Below are 26,683 nucleotides of genomic sequence, written 5' to 3'. Positions count from 1 at the left end.
GTTGAAGTAATGCCTGCAATAAAACTGACCTTTTAAAATATGCATTCAAATCTTTAAAACCATGTGTGTTTCATTTGACCCCCACCATCTCTACTGACTTGAGAGCTCTGCACATACTGGTAGCATCTGAAAGTACAGGGCTTTGACACATTGAGATGGCTATGTGAACATATGTGCCTCTTCGGTTGCTGGCCAGCCAGTCCCTCAAACTACACTACCTATAAAATGGTAATTGACCATCTTATTTTCCTACTTTAGGAACATGTTCAATGTTTGACTGTCAGAGATAAGTCCAATTATCAAATAGTAGGAAAATTGACTCCCCTCAATACAGCAGCATCTCCTCTTCAATATGACAGCATAATAAACTTGAATCTTTTAGTGAATAACAAATCAGCTTCAAAAGGAGAAAGAACTTTTGAAAGTTACCTGGCATATATTTCTCTTCGCCTAGACACTGGCTGCAAGCTCCAAGCATTTTGCAAAGTGTGATAGCCTACTATCCATCTCCTTTTGTCAAAAGGGCTACATACTCAAAGTAATTATGCTAAGTAGGGGAGGGAAAAGAATATGGGTTTTGATGACATTCAACAGCTTTGCTCAAAGAGGTGTCTACTGTTAGCTCCTTCTTGCCTTGTCATTGGTAGGCTCCCTGAGAGAGTAGCTAACCCCAAAGGAACTCAGTGACCTGGTCTATGTGTAGATTTTATTTTGTGAAATCAACAACAGCTTGTGTTTATCAAGGTACTTCACAGGAATATCAGCAAACAAAATTTGACACTAAGATATTGGGAGAGATGACCAAAAACTTCGTCAGAGAAGTTGGTTTTTAACCAGCATCTTAAAGGAGGAAAGAGAGGTTTATAGAATCATAGAATGGTTACAGCACAGAAGGAGGCCATACAGCCCATCATATGTCAGTCAGCTCTCTGCAAGAACAACTCAGCTAGTCCCACTCCCCTGCCCTTTACCCACAGCACTGCAATTTTTTTCTCCTCTGGTGTTCATCCAATTCCCTTTTGAAAGCTATGATTGAATCTGCCTCCACCACACTCTCAGGCCAGTGCATTCTGTATCCTAACCACTAACTTTAAAAAAAAAAAGTTTTTCCTCCTTTCACCATTGATTCTTTTGCCATTCACCTTTTATATTGGTGTCCTCTGGTTCTCAACCCTTCCACCAATGGGAACAGTTTCTGTGTAGACCCCTTATGATTTTGAATACCTCCTATTAAATCTCTTCTCAACCTTCTCTAAGAAGAACAACCCCAGCTTCTCCAATCTATCCACGTAACTGAAGCCCCACATCCCTGGAACTATTGTCATAAATCTTTTCTGCACCCTCTCTAATGCCTTCACATCCTTCCTAAAGTGTGGTGCCCAGAACTAGACACCATACTCCAGTTAAGGCTAAACCAATTTTTTTATATAAAGGTTCACCATAACTTCCTTGCCTTTGTACTCTATGCTTCTGCTTATAAAGCCCAGGATCCCATACGCCTTTTTAAACCACTTTCTCAACTCTGCCACCGTCAATGATTTGTGCACATGTAACTCCAGTTCTCTGTGTTCTTGCACACCCTTTAGAATTACACTCTTTATTTTATATTGCCTCTCATTCTTTCTAGCAAAGTTTATCATTTCAAACTTCTCCCCATTAAATGTCATCTTCCATGTGCCTGCCCATTCCACTAGCCTCCTCACAGTTCACAATACTTCCAAGTTTTATGTCATTCTGAAATTGTGCCTGTACACCCAAGTCTAGGTCTTTAATATATCTCCAGAAAAGCAGTGGTCATAATACTGACCCCTGAGGAACCAATCAGAAAAATAACCATTCACCATAACTGTTTTCTGTCACTCAGCCAACTTTGTATCCATGAGCTTCAACTTTGCTGGCAAGCCTTTTATGTGGCACTTTACCAAATGCCTTTTGTACATCAACCACATCAACTGCATTACCCTCATCAAAAAACTCAAGTTAAACACTATTTGTACTTTAACAAATCTGTGCTGGCTTTCCTTAATTAATCCACCCTTGTCCAAGTGACTGAATTTTGTCCTTGATTAACAATTTTAAAAGCTTTCCCACCACCAAGGTTAAACTCACTTGCCGGAAGTTGCTAGGTTTATGCTTTAGTGAGTGAATGCCAGAAGTTGGGACCCTGACAGCTGAAGGGATAGCCACCAATGGTAGTGCAATTAAAATTGGGGATGTGCAAGAGACCAGAACTGGAATCATTTGTATGAAGTGGTGCAGCTGCTGAAGCAAAGTATATTCTGTACTACTTTGTTCTCTTGGATGCAATTATTAAGTTTAAAAACAAAAAAACTCTCATGTAAAAAAGACAAATGCAATTTGTATTGTCCATTATTAATACTGGAAAATGTACTAAATTCCTTACTTGTAATGTTTAAAGCTAACTAATTTCTTAGACTTTGCATTATTTAACTGGCACTGATCTTTTAAATAGTTGGGGCAATTAAATCACTGACGCAGTACTGCTATTTCAGAATTTCAACAGTGTTTTATTTTGGATAAGCAAGTACAGAAAAATGGAAAAGCATTTTTGCAACAATATTCTGAATTAAACTGTTATGCATTTACATTAAAAGCTTAAGACAAGTTCCATCCAGTCTTCATATTCGAAGATGTGGATCAAACCAACATATACAACTACAAACGCAAAATACTGTGGATGCTGGAATTCTGAAATAAAACCAGAACCTGCTCTAAATATTCAAGTCAGGTAGCATCTGGAGAGTTTTGCGCTCTCTCCACAGATGCTGCCTGACTTCCTGATTATTTCCAGCATGTTCTGTTTTTACAACATATACAATTGTAGTTTCATTTCAAAGATGCTGTATACAGCACACAGGTCTAAAGTATGTAGCTGTTTTACCCACAGGATAGGATCCAAACAAACACTGATTATTAAAATTTTAAGAGGGAAAGATAATGTGAAAATGGCATACAATGAAATTTGTTCTTTTGTGTGTACTGACACAAACCAATTAGTTCTGATGCACAAAAAATAGAACTTCTTTTAGCAAAGACAAACTTCATACAAAGGTGGAAACTTAAATTTGTAAACTACCCCCTACCTACACCACCCGCCCCCCCCCCACCAATAATAATAATCTAAAATATACCCATCTGATAGCCAGTCACCAATTTGAAAAAAAATCAGGTCATAAATGAGACTTCACTGTGCTCGCTGTAAAGTAGCAGCAGTATTATTCTGCCAGATTCTGAGGTATCAATGAATATACATACAATTTCTTTACTGGAAAAATTTTTACTCATTTTGAACATGCGCAGTTTAAGATCCTGGATCAACATTGGACTATCTTTGTAGTCAAAGCAGCCTCTAGAAAACAATCTGTATGAAGCTTGTGCATAGATTACAGCTAAATACATTTGGAGAAAATATAAAAATATTTAATGATGGATCTCCTGGTTGCATGTTATGTGCAACTCAACAATGTAAGTTACTGTACTCTCAATTAAGCTAACAAATAACTAGTGTATGCCAACAGATCAAAACTCATTCCCTTGATGTCTCATTAATTATATGCCTTCCTCATGTTCACTCATGGAAGTTTTTGAGCTAAGCACATCAGCAAGCATGTGTTTAGGAATTTCAGAGCCCCTCACAGTCAAGGTGTAGCAGGCATCTTCCACCTTTCCTAGACTTTGTTTTAATGTGTAAAGCTTCTTGGAAACTTCATATGGTCCAGTATTACCAATGTATGTAAACCCATCATAGATATCACGTAGAAACTGGCTCACCTCAAAAGGTGTTTCAATATCCCCATTTCCTACACTGGTGATACACATGCGCATCAATTCACCAGTCAAATCTGCTATCCCCAAGAGGTAGTCTGTGGGAGTCACCTGTAGACAGAGTTGTTGTTGTTTCTCATCCTGTGAATCGGATAAGGCCGAGTCCTGCACGGTTAAAAAGAATGAATAAAAGTGGAAAGTACACATTAGATTAAATATTGCCTGTTGCCAAAGAAGGAATTTTAAACAGTTAAAAGGAAAAGATTATTTATAAACTTTGAAATAAAATCTTGAAAGTGCTTATTCCTTTTGGTTATTGGATTTTCATTATAAAGTAGCACTTTGTGTGGTAAAGAGTGTTTTGATGCATATCAGATGAATTCTTCAAGCAAGAACTAGGCCAAATACAATAAGTTGAGAGGGGAAGAGAAGAGGAAAATAAGATTGGCAAAGTGAATATGAGAATAACATAAGAGAACTAAAAATCATCATCTGGCATGTAAATAGTAAGTAGGTTGTTAAGAGCTGGGGTGGAGCTAATTAGCAACAAAGAGGGTGATATATACTTAAGAGGCACAGGGCAAGGCTAGAATACTTAATGATTACTTTGTATCAGGAAGAGGTTGCTGACAAAATATCAGCAGAAGAGGAGATGATAGAGGTATTGGATGGAGTGAAAAATCGATAGGCAGAACATACTGGAAAGGCTGGTTATCCTTAGAATGGATAAGTCACCTGGTCCAGATGGCTTGCATCCCAGGTTGCGAAAGGAAGTGGGAATGGAGATAACAGAAGGGCTTGCCATAAGCCTCCAAACTTCTCAAGATACGGGAAGGTAGCAGAGGATTGGAAAGTGACAAATGTGACGCTCTTATTGAAGAAAGGGTGTAAAGGCATTCCTAGTAACTACAGGCTGGTCAATTTAACATCAGTGATGGGTAAGGTTTTAGAACCAATAATCAGGGGAAAAATCAACAGGCACTTGGAGAGGTTTGAGTTAATTGAGAAGAGCCTGCATGTATTTGTAACTGGCACACTACGTTCGACTAATTCAATTTTTGATGAAGGGAATGCAATGTTTGACAAAGTATCGCATATAAGGCTGGTTAACAATTGAAGTGCACGAAATAGAAGGGTCATTGTCAGCTTGGATAAAAAATTGGCTTAAGGACAGAGCACAGCGAGTCGTGGTAAATGGTTGTTTTTCAGATTGGAGGATGGTAGACAGTGGTGTTTGCCAAGGTTCAGTGCTGGGACCACTGACTTGGATATTGTAATAGAGCAAAATTTCAAAATTTACCAATGATACCAAAATTGGAAATGTGGCAGACAATTATACCCATTGACTGCAGCAGGACAGGATAGGATAGGCTAGCAGAATGGGCAGACAAGTGGCAGATGGAATTTAATAGAGAAGTGTGAGTGATGCATTTTGGCAGAAGGAATAGGGAGAAGCAATATAGAGTAAATAGCGCAGTTCTAAAGAGTGTATATGGACAGAGGGACCTGGGAGATCACGTGCATAGATCTTTGAAGGTGGCAGGACATATTGAGAGTAGTTAGCAAAGCATATGGAATCTTGGACTTCATAAATAGAGGTATTGAGTACAAAAGCAGGGAAGTTATGCTGAACCTTTATGAAGCCCTTGTTAGGCCACAACTAGATTGTGTCCCATTCTGGTCACCAACTTTAGAACGGATGTGAGGGTCCTTGAGAAGGTGCAGAGGAAATTTACCAGAATGGTTCTAGGGATCAGGGACTTTAGCTACAAGGTTAGACTGGAGAAGCTGGGGTTGTTCTTCCTGAAGCAAAGAAGATTGAGGGGAGATTTGATACAGGCGTACAAGATTATGACAGGTTTAGATAAGGTAGATAAAGAAAAGCTGTTCCCATTAGCAGATATTATAAGGGCACAAATTGAAGGTTTCGGGCAAGAGATGCAGGAGAGATGTGAGGAAGAACCTTTTTATGCAGAAATGACCTGGAACATTCTGCCTATGTGGGTGGTGGAAGTGGAAACAATGAATAATTTCAAAAGGAAATTGGATAGGGCGGCACAGTGGCGCAGTGGTTAGCACTGCAGCCTCACAGCTCCAGGGACCCGGGTTCGATTCCGGGTACTGCCTGTGTGGAGTTTGCAAGTTCTCCCTGTGTCTGCGTGGGTTTTCTCCGGGTGCTCCGGTTTCCTCCCACAAGCCAAAAGACTTGCAGGTTGATAGGTAAATTGGCCATTATAAATTGTCACTAGTATAGGTAGGTGGTAGGGAAATATAGGGACAGGTGGGGATGTTTGGTAGGAATATGGGATTAGTATAGGATTAGTATAAATGGGTGGTTGATGTTCGGCACAGACTTGGTGGGCCGAAGGGCCTGCTTCAGTGCTGTATCTCTAATCTAATCTAATACGATGGAAATAAACTTGCAAGGCTAAAGCAGGGGAATGGGACTAATTGGATTGCAGAGAGTTGGCAATGGACTTGCTGGGCCGAATGGCCTCCTTCTGTGCCGTAATGACTAATGGGTAAAAGTAATCCCACCTTTCAATAAGAGTATCGAGGTGACACGTCCAGTGATGGCATCTATTCAGTTGTTAATTACAAATCAAAAATTAAATTAGCTACATCTGGATTCCCAATCAGCCACATGTGGCCAGTGGCTATCATTGGACAGCAATCTTGTTAGTGGGGTCTGAGATTTCTTGGGATTTTCATCTTGATTTTCAAGTGAAAATAAAGGGCCATTGGGAGACATCAGCACCGAAATTGAATACTGTTTACGTGCTCATCATCACTGCCAAATTCACGACGAAACACTGACATTAGCCATCTTAAACAATTACATTATACTATTTCATTCTAATTTCTTAACCAGCATATTTTGATCACATGGGAAATATGAATAGTGAGAAAACTGGCAGAGTATCAGTCAAAATAACAAAAAATACATTATCCTTGATCCTTGTGGGGGAAGGAAAAGAGGACTGAAGACAAAAACCGCAGAACAATGCCCAGCCAATCTGCGGAGGTTCTGAAGTTTCTGCCTATAAACTTCAGGGATTAACTCAAACAGAGAGAACGGCCTTTTTTCCCATTTCATAATCTGCAGAAGCTTCCTCTGAAAGCATAGCATAAACATCATGAGTTCTGCCTATTAACCTGCTTTGCATAAGCAGTGTTCAGCTTTCCATCAGCCACTTCATCTGCCTAGCTATATTTTCAAAAGAAATGAAAAATGCCCTTATGTCGCTTTCCTCAAACTTCGAGAGGGTTTGCACAAATTTAAATAGCTCTTCACTGGGTCCTAGGCTGCAGTCAGATTTTTTTTTCCTCACCAGAATTTTCCCTGGAGTCAAGGCCACTCCTTTGACTTAGTTCCAGCTTTTTAAATTTGAATTTCCTTTTCTTCTTGGAAATGCTCTCCCTTTTGCCCTTTCCTCTCTTTCAAGTTTCTTCACTGTCAATTCTCCTTCCTGTTCAAGCTCAAGTTTTTTCCATCTCTTTTTCCTTTTAACTCCTTTTCTCTCTAGACGGTATTGCTCAATTTCAGCCCGAGCTTCCTCTTTTGCTTGCTTCAATCTGCGATTCTTTCGCTTCAGAGCCTCGGTCACTTTCCTGTTCAAGCTCAAGTTTTTTTTGTTTCCAATTCTTTCCCTTTCCAGTTTAAGCTGCTACATCTGCAACTGAATCTGAGCTAATTTAACTGAATTATCATCTGGATTGCCTTTTCCTCCTTCCAATTTCAAATGCTGTGCTATTGCCTCAATTATATCTCCTGGTTTTAACTCTAACTTTGCTGCCAATGCTATTATCCTAACCTTGGTTATGTTTCTCAAATCACTCGGGGAGAAGTCCTCCTTCTCCAGAAAGGTCATAGCAACTGACAAATCCATTCCGCTAATGTAAACTTTACTCTAATGCACAAGAAACCTGATTTTTCTTTTTCCTCTTTTCAATTATTATCACCCCACTTACAATTGCACATCGGCTTTGGGTCATCTAGCACAGAGCCCCCAATTATATGTTATGACTGAAGTGGGAGGAGTGCACTGTCTTTCTCTAGTTCCACTTCTCCACAGGTCACAACTGTTACAAACAGGTAGTTAATTTTGAAAACAAATATCTCTCTATTTTCAACAAACAGTCTGTAAGCAGATAGTGATTTAAAGTTTTCCCTTTTATAAAAAAAAAACCCTGATGGCATATTTCTCCACTCCCTCAATTTGTGAACCCTGACTTTTAAAGGACCACAACAACACTGTTGTTAATAAACCCTACTTCTTTGTTTTAACTTTAACACACACTCAAACATACAAGGAAAGGTAAAGGCATCAAAAGGGCAAGGACATTTACCAAGTAGAAAATAGCTTAATTACAAACTGACGCAGGTTCCAGTTGAAACTAGAGTCCATTTCTTAGCTATCATTAAGTCCAAAGCTGGTATTAACCGACTGGAAATGCAGCTTCATTTCTGATTTCACCCTTTTTGACGAGAAAGAAACTGGCAGAGAGATTTTCCTGCTGCTTTGCAGACTGTGGCTTCTTTCCTTCTTCTTGCAGGCAGGCCCCGGAGACAGTGAGATGCAGCTTCAAGGCAGCTGTTTTTATTGGACGAGCTGTTCTCCAACTGAAACTGTTTCAAAGCCAGACAGACTAATAAAGAGTAGCTTCTGGGTCATGTGAGCAGGCTCCTTCAAGTAGCTATCCCACCTTCTGTTGGTGAAGTGATCTCCTCCCCCCTCCATTTTAATCCAGTTGAACACAGAAGTAAATCAAGTTTAAACATGCTATATATAATGGCAGCTGACAATAACACCTAAGTGCACAAAAATACTATAATTTACAGTTGGTTTTCACCCATTCTGACACAACATATATTTAAATGTTTACTCACTTACCGATACGGTCAATCATATACTCTACTCTTTATCCCAGAATAAAATACAGCACCAGGTTTCTTTAATAAACAACTAAATTATCAGTTTACTATAAACAAGACTTATCCAGTAATGAAGCAAAACATTAACACAGATTGATATATAACAGTTCTCTTCTTAAATAACACACACACACACACACACAAGTAAAAAGAAATTTTCTCTGCAGAGGTCTTTTACAAAATAAAAAATACTTTGCGATATAATTTTTTTTTAAGAAAAAGGATGAGATATGTTGTGTCCCAAAAATAATGCACAGTCTGGCGTCCAAGTACACATAGACGGATCACTGGGATCTTTTCAAGCGACGTAGTGACATAATCTGGCAGGCCTTCCAAGAGTGTCTCAGGAGAAATGCAGCATCAGGGATTTGAGCTGTCACACACTGGATTCGCAGGGTTTTCCCAAAGAGGGAGAGAAAGAGGAGCCGGATCTTTTTTTAGCAGGCTACAAATCCAACTGCATTCAACAACAGTCCACACCCCAAGTGAACCAAAATATCGCAAAAGCGAAACCTCCTGACCACCATAAATCTTGACATGTCACTTCTCTGTAAACATCTTCCCAAGTCACCAAGGTTTATGTTGTTTATTGAGCTTAAGGCAGGTGACATCCTGTAAAGGTTTGTTTTCAAACCAGACCTTTCAGTGGCCCTTGTTTAAAAAAAAAAGTCCATGAAATCTTTGATTTATTTGGGAAAACTGAAATGTCCATAATTTTAAAATACAAGTCCTCAAAAATTTTTTTACAAAACAGAAGCACTTTCACTAAGGATCTGCTCTAGCCTTCAACTCGCATCCTCTAGTTTCTTTCCCATCGGACCCCACGTCCCCTCTGAGCTCATCTTGTCCATGAGACCCACCTCCTGCTCTCGCGACCCTATTCCCACCAAACTACTGAATACCAAACTTCCCTTCGCAGCTCCTGTGTTAGCTGATGTGAACGGTTCTCTTGCCTCAGGTACTGTCCCTGCCGTCCTTCAAATCTGCTGTCATCAATCCTCACCTCAAAAAAACCTCATCCTTAACCCCTCTGTCCTTGCAAACTCCTGCCCCATCTCTAACCTCTTATTTCCTCTCCAAAGTCATCCATGCCCATCTTTCCACAACAGATTAGACAGTGTGTGTACTGAAGTCAGGTAGATACTGATATTCATTCGTTCATGGGATGTGGGCATCGCTGGCTAGGCCAGCATTTATTGCCCATCCCTAATTGCCCTTGAGCAGCTCACCATTATCTTCTCGAGGGCAATTAGGGATGGGCAATAAATGCTGGCCTAAACAGCGACACTCACATCCCAAGAACGAGTAAATAAAAAATTGTTACTTTGTGGTGTATAGGTACATGCCTGAACGAAGGTAGAACTCCATGTTTGGAGCCCCTCTAATCCGGTTTCTGGCCTTGCCACAGCTGAAACGGCCCTTATCAAACTCACAAATGGCATCCTATGTAAACTATCCCTCCTCTTCCTTCTGAATTTGACTGCAGCCTTTGACATGGTTGGCCACACCATTCCCCTCCAATGTCTCTCTACTGTCCTCAGGATAGAACTGCCCTTGCCTATTTTACATTCATATCGATCCAGTCGTAGCCAGAGAATCATCGGCAATGGCTTCGCTTTCTACTCCTGCACTATTACCTCTGGAGGCCCCAATGATTTATCCTTGGCCCACCCTCCCCTCCTATTTCTCATCTACATGCTGCCTCTCAACTACATCACGTGAAAACATGTCAAATTCCATATGCGTACTGATGACACCCAACTGTACCTCACCACAACCTCTCTCAATCCCTCCAATGCCTCTGATTTGTCACGCTACTTATCGGACATCCAGTCCAGGATAAGCAGAAATTTCTTCCAACTAAATATTGGGAAGACCGAATCCATTGCCTTCGGTTCCCGCCCCAAACTTCGTTCTTGAGCCAACACCCCCATCCTTCTCCCCGATCACTCCCTGAGCCTGAAAAAGACTATTTACACCTGGATATCCAATTTGACCCTCAGGTGAGCTTCTGCACACACATCTGGTTTGTCACCAAGATTGTCTACTTCCAGCTCTGCAACATCGCCTGTCTCTAGCCTGCCTGAGATCATCTGTAGCACAAAGTATAAATCGGGAAATAACAGAGGCGTGTAAGAAGGGCGCTACAATTGTCATGGGATATTTTAATCTGCATATTGACTGGACAAATCAGATTGGCAGAGGTAACATGGAAGACGAATTTGTAGAGTGCATGAGAGATTGTTACTTAGAGCAATACGTTGCAGAACCAACCTGGGAGCAAGCTATTTTAGATTTAGTAATGTATTTTTTTTTATTCATTCATGGGATGTGGGTGTCGCTGGCCAGGCCAGCATTTATTGCCCATTCTTAATTGCCCTTGAGAAGGTGGCGGTGAGCTGCCTTCTTGAACCACTGCAGTCCATTTGAGGTAGGTACACCCATAGTGTTGTTAGGAAGGGAGTTCTAGGATTTTGACCCAGCGACAGTGAAGGAACGGCGATATAATTCCAAGTCAGGATGGTGTGTGACTTGGAGGGGAACTTGCAGGTGGTGGTGTTCCCATGCATTTGCTGCCCTTGTCCTTCTAGTTGGTAGAGGTCGTGAATTTGTAAGGTGCTGACTAAGGAGCCTTGGTGCATTGCTACAGTGCATCTTGTCGATGGTACACACTGCTGCCACTGTGCATCGGTGGTGGAGGGAGTGAATGTTTGTAGATGGGGTGCCAATCAAGCGGGCTGCTTTGTCCTGGATGGTGTCAAGCTTCTCGAGTGTTGTTGGAGCTGCACCCATCAAGGCAAGTGGAGAGTATTCCATCACACTCCTGACTTGTGTCTTGTAGATGGTGGACAGGCTTTGGGAGTCAGGAGGTGAGTTACTCGCTGCAGGATTCCTAGCCTCTGACCTGCTCTTGTAGCCATGGTATTTACATGACTACTCCTGTTCAGTTTCTGGTCTATGGTAGCCCCTAGGATGTTGATAGTGGGGGATTGAGCGATCATAATGCCATTGAATGTCATGGGGAGATGGTTAGATTCTCTCTCGTTGGAGCTGTTCATTGCCTGGTACTTGTGTGGCACAAATGTTACTTGCCACTTTTCAGCCCAAGCCTGGATATTGTCCCGGTCTTGCTGCATTTCTACACGGACTGCATCAGTATCTGAGGAGTCACGAATGGTGCTGAACATTGTGCAATCATCAGTGAACGTCCCCACATATGACCTTATGATTGAAGAAAGATTATTGATGAAGCAGCTGAAGATGGTTGGGCCTAGGACACGACCCTGTGGAACTCCTGCAGTGATGTCCTGGAGCTCAGATGATTGACCTCCAACAACCACAACCATCTTCCTTTGCGCTAGGTATGACTCCAGCCAGCGGAGGGTTTTCCCCGATTCCCATTGACCTCAGTTTTGCTAGGGCTCCTTGATGCCATACTCGGTCAAATGCTGCCTTGATGTCAAGGGCAGTCACTCTCACCTCACCTCTTGAGTTCAGCTCTTTTGTCCATGTTTAAACCAAGGCTGTAATGAGGTCAGGAGCTGAGTGGTCCTGGCGGAACCCAAACTGAGCGTCACTGAGCAGGTTATTGCTAAGCAAATGCCGCTTGATGAAACCTTCCATCACTTTACTGATGATTGAGAGTAGGCTGATGGGGGTGGTAATTGGCCGGGTTAGAATTGTCCTGCTTTTTGTGTACAGGACATACTTGGGCAATTTTCCACATTGCAGGGTAGATGCCAGTGTTGTAGCTGTACTGGAACAGCTTGGCTAGGGACGCGGCAAGCTCTGGAGCACAGGTCTTCAGTACTATTGCTGGAATATTGTCAGGGCCCACAGCGTTTGCAGTATCCAGTGCCTTCAGTCGTTTCTTGATATCAAGCGGAGTGAATCGAATTGGCTGACGTCTGGCATCTGTGATGCTGGGGACTTCAGGAGGAAGCAGAGATGGATCATCAACTCGGCTCTTCTGGCTGAAGATTGTTGCAAATGCTTCAGCCTTATCTCTCGCACTGATGTGCTGTCCTCCCCCATCATTGAGGATGGGGATATTTGTGGACCCACCTTCTCCAGTCAGTTGTTTAATTGTCCACCACCATTCACGGCTGGATGTGGCAGGACTACAGAGGTGTAATGAGGTAGGATTAATAAGAGATATCGTAGTTAAGGATCCTTTAGGGGGTAGCGATCATTACATGGTCGAATTTCAAATTCAGTTTGAGGGCGAGCAACTCTGGTCTCAAACCAGTGTCAACTTAAAAAAGGGTAATTACAAAGGTATGAAGAAAGAGTTGTCTAAAGCGGGCTGGGAAAATAGACTAAGGGGAAGGTCAGTGGATGAGCAATAGCAGACATTAAAGCAGATATTTCATAACGCTCAGTAAAAAATTATCCCGGTCAAAAAGAAGGACTCTATGAGAAGGATGAACCACCCGTGGTTACCAAAGGCAGTCAAGTAGAGTATCCAATCAAAAACTAAGGCATACGAAGCGGCGAAAACTAGTGGTAGGCCAGAGGATTGGGAATTTTTTTTGGAACCAGCAGCGGATGACTAAAAAGCTAATAAAGAGGGAGAAATTGATTATGTAAGTAAATTGGCAAGAAATATAAAAACAAACAGCAAAGGCTTAGAGTCATAAAGTTTTACAGCACAGAAACAGGCCCTTCAACCCAACGCACCTGTGCTGACCATCATGCATCCGTCCAAACTAATCCCATTTTCCCACACTTGGCCCTTAGCCTTGTATGCTATGGCGTTTCAAGTCCTCATCTAAATACTTCTTAAATGTTGTGAGTGTTCCTGCCTCTACCACCCTTCAAGCAGTGTGTTCCAGATTCTAACCACCCTCGGTGAAAAAATTTTTCCTCAACTCCCCTCTAAACCTCCTGCCCCTTGCCTTTAAAACGATGCCCCCTGGTTATTGACACCTACGCTAAGGGAAAAAGTTTCTTCCTATCTATGCCCCTCTTAATTCTGTATACCTCAATCAGGTCCCCCCTCAACCTTCTCTGCTCTAAGGAAAACAACTCTAGCCTATCCAGTCTCTCTTCATAACTGAAATGCTCCAGCCCAGGCAACATCCTGGTGAATTTCCTCTGCACCCTCTCCAGTGCAATCACATCCTTCCTTTAGTGTGGTGACCAGAACTGTACACAGTACTCCAGCTGTGGCCTAACCAGCGTTTTATACAGCACCATCATAATCTCCCTGCTCTTATATTAGAGTCATAGAGTCGTACAGCATAGAAACAGGCCCTTCGTTCGCCGCGTCCATGCCGACCATAATGCCTATCTATCCCGTATGCCTTCCTAACCACCTTATCTACCTGTGTTGCTGCCTTCAGTGATCTATGGACAAGCACCCCAAGGTCCCTCTGACCCTCTGTACTCCCTAGGGTCCTACGATCTATTGTATATTCCATTGCCTTGTTAGTCCTCCCAAAGTGCATCACCTCTCACTTCTCAGGATTAAACTCCATCTGCCACAGCTCCGCCCGTCTAGATTGTCCTGTAATCTAGGCTTTCCTCCTCAATATTTACAACACCACCAATTTTCGTGTCGCCTGTGAACTTACTGATCATACGTCCTATATTCACATCTAAATCATTAATGTACACTACAAACAGCAAGGGTCCCAGCACCGATCCCTGTGGTATCCCACTGGTCACAGGCCTCCATTCGCAAAAACAACCCTCGACCATCACCCTCTGCCTCCTTCCACTAAGCCAATTTTGAATCTAATTTGCCAAATTACCCTGGATCCCATGGGCTCTTACCTTCTTAACCAATCGTCCATGCGGGACCTTATCAAAAGCCTTAGTGAAGTCCATGTAGACGACATCTACTGCCTTACCCTCATCTACACATCTAGTCACCTCCTTTAAAAATTCAATCAAATTTGTTAGACACGGTCTCCCCCTGACAAAGCTATGCTCACTATCCCTGTCTCTCCAAGTGGAGATTAATCCTGTCCCTCAGACTTTTTCCAATAATTTCCCTACCACTGACGTTAGACTTAGAGGCCTATAATTACCTGGTTTATCCCTGCTACCCTTCTTGAATAATGGTACCATATTCGCTGTCCTCCAGTCCTCTGATACCTCTCCTGTGGCCAGAGAGGATTTGAAAATTTGTGTCAGAGACCCTGCTATCTCCTCTCTTGCCTCACATAGCAGTCTGGGATACATCTCATCGGGGCCTGGGGATTTATTCACCTTTTAAGCCCGCTAATACAGCTAATACTTCCTCCTTTTCAATGCTAATTTGATCAAGTATATCACAATCCCCCTCCCTGATCACTACACCTACATCGTTCTTCTCCATAGTGAACACGGATGAAAAGTAATCATTCAAAACTTCGCCTATCTCTTCTGGCTCCACACACAGATTGCCTCTTTGATCCCTCATGGGCCCCACTTTTTTCCTTGTTTATCCTCTTGCCCTTAACATACTTATAAAACGCATTGGGATTTTCCTTTATCTTGTCTGCCAGTGATCTTTCATGCCCCCTCTTTGCTCTCCTAATTTTTTTTTAAGTACTCCCCTACATTTTCTATACTCCTCTAGGGCCTCCGTTGTTTGCAGCGCTCTGAATCTGCCATAACCCTCCTTTTTTTTTCCTTATCCAATCCTCTATATCCCTTGACATCCAGGGTTCCCTTCACTTGTTGGTCCTACTCTTCACCTTTACGGGAACATGTTGGACCTGAACCCTCACAATTTCCTTTCTGAATGAATCCCACTGGTCTGATGTAGACTTTCCTAAAAGAAGCTGTTCCCAGTTCACTTTGGACAGGTCCTGTTTTATCATAATGAAATCTGCCTCCCCCCCCCCCCCCAATTCAGAACTTTTATTTCTGGTCCCTCTGTGTCCTTTTCCATAACTAAATTAAATCTTAGAGTTATGGTCACTATCCCCGAAATGCTGCCCCACTGCCACTTCTACCTCTTGTCCGGCTTCCTTCCCGAGGATTACGCTCCTCCTCCTGTAGGACTCTCTCTACGTGCTGGCTCAAAAAGCTCTCCTGAATGCACTTGAAGAATTCCGCCCCCTTTAAGCTTTTTGCACTAACACTATCCCCTCAAATACAGGGGAAGTTGAAATCCTGTACTATTATTACCCTATTATTTTTGCACCTCTCTGAGATTTGCCTATATATCTGCTCCTCTATCACTCCGACTGTTTGGAGGCCTGTAGTACACTCCCAGCTTCTACAGGTATATAAAAAGAGAGTAGCTAAAGTGAGCGTGGGACCCTTGGAGGATGTAACTGGAGAATTGATAACAGGGAACAGGGAAATAGCAGATAATTTAAACCAATATTTTGCATTGGTCTTCACGGTGGAGGACACTATAAACATCCTACAGATATCAGATAAGCAAGGAGCTCATGGAAGGAAAGATCTTGTAACAGTCTCTATCACAAGGAACAAAGTATTTGACAAACTAATGCGACTAAAGTCGCCAGGACCTGATGGCCTGCATCCACGGGTTTTAAAGGAAGTGGCTGCAGAGATAGTGGAAGCATTGGTCAAAATATTCCAGAACTCATTGGCTTCCGGGAGGGTCCCAGCGGTTTGGAAAACTAATAATGTGATGCCTCTGCTCAAGAAGGGAGGGAGACAAAAAGCAGGAAACTATAGACCAGTCAGCCTAACATCAGTCATTGGGAAAATGCTAGAGTCCATTATTAAGGAAGAAATAGCAGGACATTTAGAAAAGCTTAACGCAATCAAACAGAGTCAACATGGTTTTGTGAAAGGGAAATCATGTTTGACAAATTTGCGAGAGTTCTTTGAGGATATAACAAGCAGAGTTGATAAAAAGGAACGGGTAGATGTAGTGTATTTGGATTTCCAAGAAGGCATTCTATAAGGTGCCACATAAAAGATTATTGCACAAGATAGGAGCTCACAGTATTGGGGGTAATGTATTAGCATGAATTGAGGATTGGTTAACTCACAGAAGACAGGAGACAGGGATTAATGGGTCTTTTCAGGTTGGAAAGATGTAACTAGTGGAGTGCCACAAGGATCAGTCCTAGGGCCTCAATTATTTACTATTTATATTAATGACTTGGAGGAGGGAGCAGAATGTAATATATCCAAATTTGTTGACGATACAAAAATAGGTGGGAGGGCATGTTGTGATGAGGACATAAGGAATCTGCAAGGGGATATAGATAGGTTACGTGAGTGGGCAAAAACTTGTCAGATGGAGTTTAATGTAGGAAAGTGTGAGGTCATGCACTTCGGTAGGAAGAATCAAAAGGCAGACTATTATTTAAATGGAGAGAGACTCCAAAAAAGTGCAGCACAGAGGAATCTGGGTGTTCTTGTACATGAAACACAAATTTAGCATGCAGGTGCAGCAAGTAATTAAGGCGGCAAATGGAATTTTGGCCTTTATTGCAAGGGGGTTGGAGTTTAAAAATAGGGAAGTCTTGTGACAACTGTACAGGGTGTGGGGTGAGGCCGCACCTGGAGTACTGTGTACAGTTTTGGTCCCGTATTAAAGAAAAGATATACTGGCATTGGAGACAGTTCAAAAGAGATTCACTAGGCTGATTCCTGGGATGAAGGGGTTGATTTATCAAGAATGGCTAAACAGGTTAGACCTTTATTCATTAGAGTTTAGAAGAATGAGGGGTGATCTTATAGAAATGTACAAGATTCTGAAGGGACTTGGCAGGGTAGATGTTGAGAAGATGCTCCCACTAGTGGGGGAATCTCAAACTAGGGGAAACAGTTACAGAATGGGACACTCATTTAAAACTGAGATGTGAAGGAATTTCTTCTCTCGAGGGTAGTGAATGTCTGGAATTCTCTACCCCAGAGAGTTGTGGAGGCTAGATCACTGAAAGTATTTAAAGAGGAGGGAGATAGATTTTTGAAATATCGGGGAGTTGAGGGCTATGAGGAGCTGGCACGAAAGAGGAGTTGAGGTCTGGGGCAGATCAGCCATGATCTTATTGAATGGCAGGGCAGGCTTGAGGGGTCGAATGGCCTACTCCTGCTCCTATTTCTTATGTTCTTATCTGCAGCTCAAACCCTCATCCATGCCTTTGTTACCTCTTGACTTGACTATTCGAACGCTCTACTGGCCAGCCTTCCACCTTTCACACTCCTTAAACTTGAACTCATCCAAAACTCTGCTGCCCACATTACAACTTGCACCAAGTCCCTTTCATCCAGCACCCCTGTGCTTGCTAAACTTCATTTGCTCCTGGTCTCACAACACAATTTTAAAATTCACATTCTTCTTTTCAAGTGTCTCCATGGGCATGCGACCCCTATCTCTAACCACCTTCATCCCTATAACCTTCCGCAATCTCTGTGCTCCCCTAATCCCTGATTTTAATCCCTGATTGTAATCACTATTGGTGGCCATGCTTTCAGCTGCTTGGGCCCTGGGCTCTGGAATTTCCTCCCTAAGCCTCTCCACCTTTCTCTTCTCTTTTAAGATGCTCGTTAAAACCTACCTCTTTGACCAAACTTTCGATAACTGTCCTAATATCTCATGTTGCCCAGTGTGAAATTTTGCCTGATAATGCTGCTGTGAAGTACCTTGGGACATTTTACTATGTTTGAAGGTGCTGTATAAATGCAAATTGCCATTGTAGTAAAAAGGTGTCAGAACAGGTCAAGAAAGGATTTGGCCATATAAAAACCACATAGTGAAGCAACATACAATATTGTTTGAGCCTGACTCATCTTGATAAAGCAGTGGGCCTCTTCCCTGTACTTGGAGGTAAACTATTTTTAATTCAACAGAACTGATGGTATTCCCTAATCAGTTCTTTTTGTTTAGATATAATGAGTGCTGCAGAATGCCTGCCACCTTGCCTTCCTGCCAGCTCTTATAGCGTCATATGGTAAACTGTACATTACAATTACCGACACGTCTGTCGCTCTAGTTGATTTGGAGAGAATGGAAATGGCTGCGCTGAGGTCTGCTAGCTAATGAAAAAAATTAATTATTTTTTGAAACTCTGCCACAAAGGATAGAAAACCGATAGAAGGATGTTTCACATCATGGGCTGAATTTTACCAGTCCTTTGATGGCGGGTGGCCCAGAATATTGTAGCAGGAGAGGCCCGCCACGACCCCCGCGCCATATATGTCCCGCCCCATTTTGGCAGCGGCGGGAACTCGGTGCGCCCCCCCCCCCCCGCTCACCGGCAGAAAATCTAATTTAAATATGTTAAGTGTTAATTACCTTGTCTGATTATGCATCCCACTGCTCGTCGCTCCTCAGTTCCTGATTTTTCGCTTAATGGGCAGCTGTCACGTGCCATCCCGTTCACGAATAAGAGATGTCAGCAGGGCAAGGGAGCAAATGCAGACAGTGCAGGTAAGTCTCTAAACTGGTGTCTCAACTTTTTTTATTCATTCATGGGAAGTGGGTGTCACTGGCTATGCCAGCATTTATTGCCCATCCCTAATTGCCCTCAAGAAGGTGGTGGTGAGCTGCCTTCTTGAACTGCTGCAGTTCCTGTGGGGTAGGTACACCCACAGTGCTGTTAGGAAGGGAGTTCCAGGATTTTGACCCAGCGACAGTGAAGGAACAGCGATATAGTTCCAAGTCAGGATGGTGTGTGACTTGGACGGGAACTTGCAGGTGGTGGTGTTCCCATGCGTCTGCTGCTCTTGTCCTTCGAGGTGGTAGAGATCGCAGGCTTGGTAGGTGCTGTCTAAGGAGACTTGGTGCGTTGCTGCAGTGCATCTTGTAGATAGTACACACTGCTGCCACTGTGCTTCAGTGGTGGAGGGAGTGAATGTTTGTGGATGGGGTGCCAATCAAGCGGGCTGCTTTGTCCTGGATGGTGTCAAGCTTCTTGAGTATTGTTGGAGCTGCACCCATCCAGGCCACTGCAGAGTATTCCATCACACTCCTGACTTGTGCCTTGTAGATGGTGGACAGGCTTTGGGGAGTCAGGAGGTGAGTTACTCACCTAAGGATTCCTAGCCTCTGACCTGCTCTTGTAGCCACAGTATTTATATGGCTACTCCAGCTCAGTTTCTGGTCAATGGTAGCCCCTAGGATGTTGATAGTGGGGGATTCAGCAATGGTAATGCCGTTGAATGTCAAGGGGAGATGGTTAGATCCTCTCTTGTTGAAGATGGTCATTGCCTGGCACTTCTGTGGTGCAAATGTTACTTGCCACTTATCAGCCCAAGCCTGGATATTGTCCAGGTCTTGCTGCGTTTCTACACGGACTGCTTCAGTATTTGGGGAGTCGCGAATGGTGCTGAACATTGCACAATCAGCGAACATCCCCACTTCTGACCTTATGATTGAAGGAAGGTCATTGATGAAGCAGCTGAAGATGGTTGGGCCTAAGACACTACCCTGAGGAACTCCTGCAGTGATGTCCTGGAGCTCAGATGATTGACCTCCAACAACCACAGCCATCTTCCTTTGCGCTAGGTATGACTCCAACCAGCAGAGAGTTTTCCCCCTGATTCCCATTGACTTCAGTTTTGCTAGGGCTCCTTGATGCCACACTCATTCAAATATTGCCTTGATGCCAAGGGCAGTCACTCTCACCTCACCTCTTGAGTTTAGCTCTTTTGTCCATGTTTGAACCAAGGCTGTAATGAGGTCAGGTGCTGAGTGGCCCTGTTGGAACCCAAACTGGGTATCACTGAGCAGGTTATTGCTAAGCAAGTGCATGCTGTGCATACTGGAAGGGAAGTGGGAGGGGGATGGCATTACTGGGGACACAGCTCTGCCGAGGTGAAGGGGGTAGGGGGGCTGGGATTATAGGGGTCTCAACTCTGCATACTTGAAGGGAGGGGAGATGGCATTACTGGGAGCACAGCTCTGTAAGGCTAAAGGGAGGTGAGGGGGGGTGGCATTACGGGAGGGGAAAGCTCTGCAGCTATGAAGGGAGGTACTGCATACCCTCCCTTCATAAACAATGTCTGCTCTGTGCCACTGTTTGTTTCTGTATGTGGTGGAGCAATGGCACTCTAGTCACCGTGTGTGTGGAAAGGGTGCCAGAAACGGTAGGAGTGTACAAGTTATCTGGCTGGTGGGGGCAATCGATGCAGCTGGTGGAATCTTTTATGTGGTGTTACGACCAGGTGAGAAAGGGGTCTAGGGTTCCCTCTCAGCCTTCACCTGGGCTTACAGTAACAGGGTTTAATTTCAAACACACTAATTTTTAAGCTCCCCCTTGGTGAATCCTTGTTCAATAACTTCCAATTATAAGGCAAAGAAACTAGCCAAACAGGTTTTCTTAGATTTAAAGAAAAAAGGTTGAACTTTGTTGAACTAATTCAGTTAACGCCTATGGATACACGACGAGCCCACACTAGCACGCATATGTAATACACACATGCAGATCGAGACAGAAAAGAGCAGAAGAAATAAAGTGGAAAAGTTTGAGACAATATTTGAAGATGGTTTTGATTACTGTTCTTTGTGCTCACTTTAAAGTCCTTGATTATAGGTAGGTCTTGCTTTTTGTTGGGGCCCAGTATTCTTCTTAAACCTTGTTCGATGTAGGAGACTTTTCTCTCTAGAGGCTTGAGAAAGAGACTGGAGCAGACAGAAGAGGTCTTCTCACTTCAGGACCAAACAGTCTTTCCAAATTCAAAACCTCTGTGGCTAGTTCAAAAACCCTGGACCAGCCAGTTAGTCATGTGACCAGCTGGTTTAACCAGTCCTGGCCTTTGTGGATTGTATCACCTAAGCAGTCTCCAGAATGCTCTTCCTTACACCTTCAATGTCAGCTGATCAAAATCCATTGTGGGTTGAATGTGTCAGGGAATGGTCCTTTTGTCTCCACAATGTCTATTAGTAGGCAAATGTTTTTCAGCTAAGTGTCTGTCTGGCAGCCCTTGTAACAGGCCTTCTCTTCTTCCCAGCAAGTTTAAAATCTATGTTTATATGACACAATTAATACACCTCATTCTTGGCAAGTGGGGGCCTGCATGACAGTGGTAATGCTGTGCCACTTCGTGTGAGCTAAGATGGGCAATGCCATGCCACATAATTGATGCATGAAAGCACCTGATGTACCCATCAACAATGCCTGCCCTGTTAAGAACCTTCGAATAAGTGAAGGATACAACTTTATTTGTCACATGGAGATGGGTATGGCTCATCCTAGATTGTGTGATCCACTTCTCCTGAGGATCCATATGCGCTGCAGGCAAAACCAACAGACAAGTGCCGCCCAAGTAGAGGCCCCCCGGTCGTGAGCAGCAGCCCCCAAGAGGAGCTCGCCACTATAGAACGCTGTGGATCTACAGGTCCCACATGACATATCTATGGATGTCGTGAGAGGTGGTGACACATCTGTGTTCCCCGCTCAACGATGACCTGCAGCCCATGGGCATCGATGGACATCCTATGCCTGTGTGACAGCAGCTCTTAACCTTTATGCCTATGCATCATTTCAGGGGCCCACCGTAGACCTTTGTGGGGTCACAGTCAGTAGTGCACCACTGCATCAGGGAGGTCACCGATGCCCTGTACTGGAGGGCCAGTGAGTGTCCGCTTCAGGACGGACCCTAACAGCCAGACCCAGACGACCATAGGTTTCAGCACCGTTGCCGGATAACCAAAGGTACAAGGGGTCATAGACTGCACCCATGTGGCCATCAGGCCTCCCACCAGGCTGCATTATTATTAAGGGATTTCTCTCAATCTAGGTACAGCTGGTATGTGATCACCGAAGACGCTTCATGCAAATCTGTGCCCGCTTCTCAGGCAGCTGCCATGATGCCTGAATCCTGCGCCAGTCCCAGCTGCCGCTGCTGTTCACTGAACTGGCTCAGATGGATGGGTGGCTTCTTGGAGACAGGGGATACCCCTTGCAGTTATGGCTCCCAACACCAGTGAGAGAGCCCACCACTGCTGCAGAGGAGAGATACAACGCCAGCCACGGAGCTACAAGAGCCACCACTGAACAGGCGATCGGCATGCTGAAAATGAGCTCCCAATGCCTGGATAGATTGGGTGGTGTCCTGTACTACGAGCCGCAAAGGGCAGCTCCTTTCTTTGCTGCTCACTATGCTCTGCACAACTATGCATCAATAGGGGGCAGGCCTGGCATGAGGAGAGACGTCAGTAGGAATCCTCCTTGGACTGAGGACGTTGTGGACTTACAACAGGAAAGGTGCATGGGAGGGCAGAGGGCACCCAGGCTCCGCTTTCAGGGCGAACAGTGAGCTTGGGATGCATGGCAGCGGCTTATCAGACAAAGGGTTTCTACTTCATAGGAACCACCGTGAGCTCTGCAAGCCACACAGCACCCTCAATCATCGACTGTGCAGCAGTCCAAATCTGCAACATCTTTGAACCGTTAGAGGCAGCAGCAGACTGAACCATTGTCCATGTTACTGCATCTGTGGAGACGGACGAGTAATACTGGCCTGGCAATGGTGTTATTCCATACATTGGCAGTTCTGAAAGGTTAATGATGTAATGGGAGGAGACACAATCGGTACATGCTGGCACACATCATTCACACAGTAAAAGCAACACACATGCTAGTGAAGAAGATTTAGAGATTGAACTTCTCACAGTGTTGTGTCACCCGTGCAGACCCATTTGTGTCACAGTGGTTTTTGGAAATGCTTGCGGGTGCTCCTTCGTGGTGTTACTTCTACACTAGCAGCCTGACTGGAGGAAGGCTGCTGATCAGATTGCCCTTTGGCTGTGGATGACTTTGGCGGTTGTACTCTGTGCTCACGAGGTCCAGAGGGCCTGGTTGGCTGGCAGAATGATCGTTCATCCTCTTCCGACATTGGACCCTTCGGCGCCGGATTGCCCCACAACTATTTACCACCTCTGCCACCTCCAGCCAGGCTACCTTGGTCGGGCAGGAGGGCATCTTCCCACCATCGCTGGGGAAAAGGACCTCCCGCCTTGCCTGCACAGCCTGGAGGAGAGTGAGCAGGGGTCACCCTAGAGCGCCCCTCTGCCATCTTCAGTTTTTGCTCTAGTCCTTTAAATGCAAAGGTGATTCCACTGTGTAACTGCTCTGGCTTCTGGCTGCAAGGTTTTTCTTGCGCATGTTTGAAAACTAATGCAGGACTAGTGAGGAAATCTGTGCTGTTGTCCTGGTTTTTCATCTATGACAGATCGACACATGTTCAATTACACTTTGCTTCTGCAGCAGCTGATCATAATTATTGATGTAATATTTCTGGTTTGCAATACAGCTAGAATATAAACATAGTTTCCTGGTTCTTTAAGAAGTACTTTTAATTCCAGTTACATGCCTTTTCACATAACAGTTAGCAGAGAAATGAATATAGATTCCAAATGCATATTAGTTGCAGCTTTTCATTCAGGTGATTAAAAGCTCATAGTATGTAGATATTCTTAAATCATGTTTTTATTTCTGTTGTGGATTTGCCTTTTATGATGCAATTCAGTCTCACATCCTGGTATGTGCAAAATTAAGATTATTCACCTAGCTGCAGCATGCCTACAAGAAGGAATGTTACACTTGAGTGAAGAAGAGGATCTCACCTGCACAGGACACTGGGACAAAGAGTATGTGGCAGCAAAGCAGAAAGTTCTGGAGAAACTCAGCAGATCTGGCAGCATCTGTGGAGAGAGGAGCAGAGTTAACTTTCAGGTCTGTCCAAGTTGGTCACAGACCTGAAAGTTAACTCTGCTCCTCTCTCCACATTTGCTGCCAGATCTGCTGAGTTTCTCCAGAACTTTCTACTTTGCTGCCAGGTTGACAGCATCGCCACTCTTCAATAGTGAGTTAAGTATTTATTTGGCAGCTGTCAGGAAGCAGGTTCTGGGGCGCTTAAAATAGGGCCCCAGCACCTGCTACACAGCTGAGCCAACGTCCATCATGGCGCGGATGGCCCGACTCTCCCCACGTAACATGGGTTGGGGGGCAGCACGCACAGTGATGCTAATGAACCCCCATGTGAAATATTGCAGCGGCTCAGCGGCGGCCACTGACTTCAAAGCACGTCGCCGCAAGTAAAATCCAGCCCCATATCTTTGGTTATGTTTACTCTGCACTTAAAAAAAAATAATAATAATTTGCATAGTGTCTTACTATGTCTCAAACATTTCAAAATGCTTCTCGTACAATTAATTACTTTTAAGTACGTTGATTGCTTCATGGAAAGACAACAGCCATTTTGTGAAAACTGAACAACAATAATGAGTTGAATGTCTATGTGGCACTGGTGGAGAGAAGACGTCTCTCCTCTTTGATTAGTGCCATGGGTTTTTAATATCTCTCTGTGGTTCAGGTGGACATTGAACAGTCCTTTCATCCCTCTCTGCTTTCTATCTTTTATTGTGGGATGTCACCATGCCCCAAATTCCTGAAACATATTTCTGCATTCCATTTCATATCCTCATTTAAACTTGAACATAAAATTTGATTTTTCGGGAAACCTATGTCCGCACAATTGTGCTGTCCAGTGTAGATCACGAGATAGAGATCAAGATGTCAAGATTTTCCCACTTTCCTTTAAATGATCCAGCTGGCATAATAATGTGGATGAATACTCTCAGACAGTTTCAAATGGAAAAAAGAAATCTCACCTCAGAATTCTCTGCTTCCTCTTTCTTTGCAGTAAAGACCAAATGCCTATTAATCTCTTCAAGGCTAATCAGGCTTCTGGTCCGAATGAAATGTTGGAATGAAACAGCTTCCACAAATTCCTGTAATCCTGCAATTCAAAACGAAGAATACTGAAATCCAGACACTGGGCACCTAGTCTTTTTCATAAAGGAAAGGCATTATTTCTAAAATACTACACCTTGAAACCAAACCAGGAATCTGGAAACTGGAATGATTCAATATCTTTTGTAGGTCAGGCAGTTAGTATAAAACACCAATTCCTCTTCATTTGTACAAACTACAAAACTTTTATTTAAAAAGTTGACAACTCAAACAACAAACTGAAACAATCCTGAATAAATGCTTATAACCAAAGCCATTGCTCCAAGATGACCGAATAAGATAAATTCCTTTTATTACATAGGATTTCAGGAATTTTGTTAGTATTTTGGGATCACATTCTGAAATTCCCTTTGTTTTTCTGTAAAAACTGATGTCCGATGGCCACACACGTGACATGCAAAAAGTATTATTTATAATGCGGGTGCAGTGGGATAGGAGCTGATTATGACTTAAGCTACAGCTATATCTAATATTCCAATAATTCTATTACAGGAAAAAAAAAGTACACAAAAGAGGAATTATGTAGCAGTGAATTTAGAAATATTTGGAAGTGGAAATGACTTCCAGTGGTATAAAGTTTTTATTTTGTGGGGGGTGTTGGCAGGGACTCTGAGGCATGACCTCTCAAAGAAATTTTGATTTTTGACTCTTTGGTGGACTTTTCAACATTTTGAAGTGTGCTGTGATTCTTTTCTTTACCTAGTCCTGTTTCTTTTTGTGCTTTTTCTTTTTCTATATGAAATTTGTTTGGTTTTTTTGTCCCGCTTGTAAAACTCAGCTCAATTGTACTTCGCTCCACCTTCTGCACGTGATTTTTTTTAACTCTAGTTTTTTTGAGCTTGGAGAAATGCCATGCAACATGAACTAGTTAAATTAGAAAAGTGCATCAAAGAACATGCACAGATCATTCAAATATGTCCATCTAAGGATAAATACACACTAAAACTAAGATGTACTAGGTTGTGTTGAGAAAAATGGCAAAAAGTAACAATATTCTGCATGAAGTTAATCTATGTGTGACAAATTTTGAAATCAAAATAATTTATTTGAGTTTAAATAGTATCAAACATTTTACAGAGGCCAAGAGTCACATTCACTAAGCTATCATATTTAAAATAAAACTGTCACTTCTATGTTCAGTGCTGGAACTCTGTAACTCCAAACTGTTCCCATTATTTTTCAGTAATTTTTTTAAAATGTATTTTCTGCAACTTATTCTCTGCTTCTTCAGTTATAGTCTTTGCCCTTTAACCCTGGTGCTGATCCAGACATTTGACCT

The 26,683-nt window shown here is 43.2% G+C and overlaps 1 protein-coding gene across 1 annotated transcript in view; it reads right to left on the bottom strand.

The window, feature by feature from the left end:
• Nucleotides 1–2,507: 2,507 nt before the first annotated feature.
• tsnax (translin-associated factor X) overlaps nt 2,508–26,683 on the bottom strand; it is a 151,465-nt gene continuing 127,289 nt past the window's right edge. Inside the window, exons 5-6 of the mRNA XM_068020793.1 lie at nt 25,263–25,390; nt 2,508–3,951 (exon numbers count right to left, since the gene is read on the bottom strand). Of these exons, the coding sequence (XP_067876894.1) occupies nt 3,571–3,951; nt 25,263–25,390 (509 nt within the window). The 3' untranslated portion in view covers nt 2,508–3,570. The remainder of the gene's footprint in view (nt 3,952–25,262; nt 25,391–26,683) is intronic.

The sequence above is a fragment of the Heterodontus francisci genome, chromosome 3 (genome assembly GCF_036365525.1).
Source record: "Heterodontus francisci isolate sHetFra1 chromosome 3, sHetFra1.hap1, whole genome shotgun sequence".
NCBI classification, from domain to species: domain Eukaryota; kingdom Metazoa; phylum Chordata; class Chondrichthyes; order Heterodontiformes; family Heterodontidae; genus Heterodontus; species Heterodontus francisci.
This window is presented reverse-complemented; position numbering and strand designations above follow the sequence as displayed.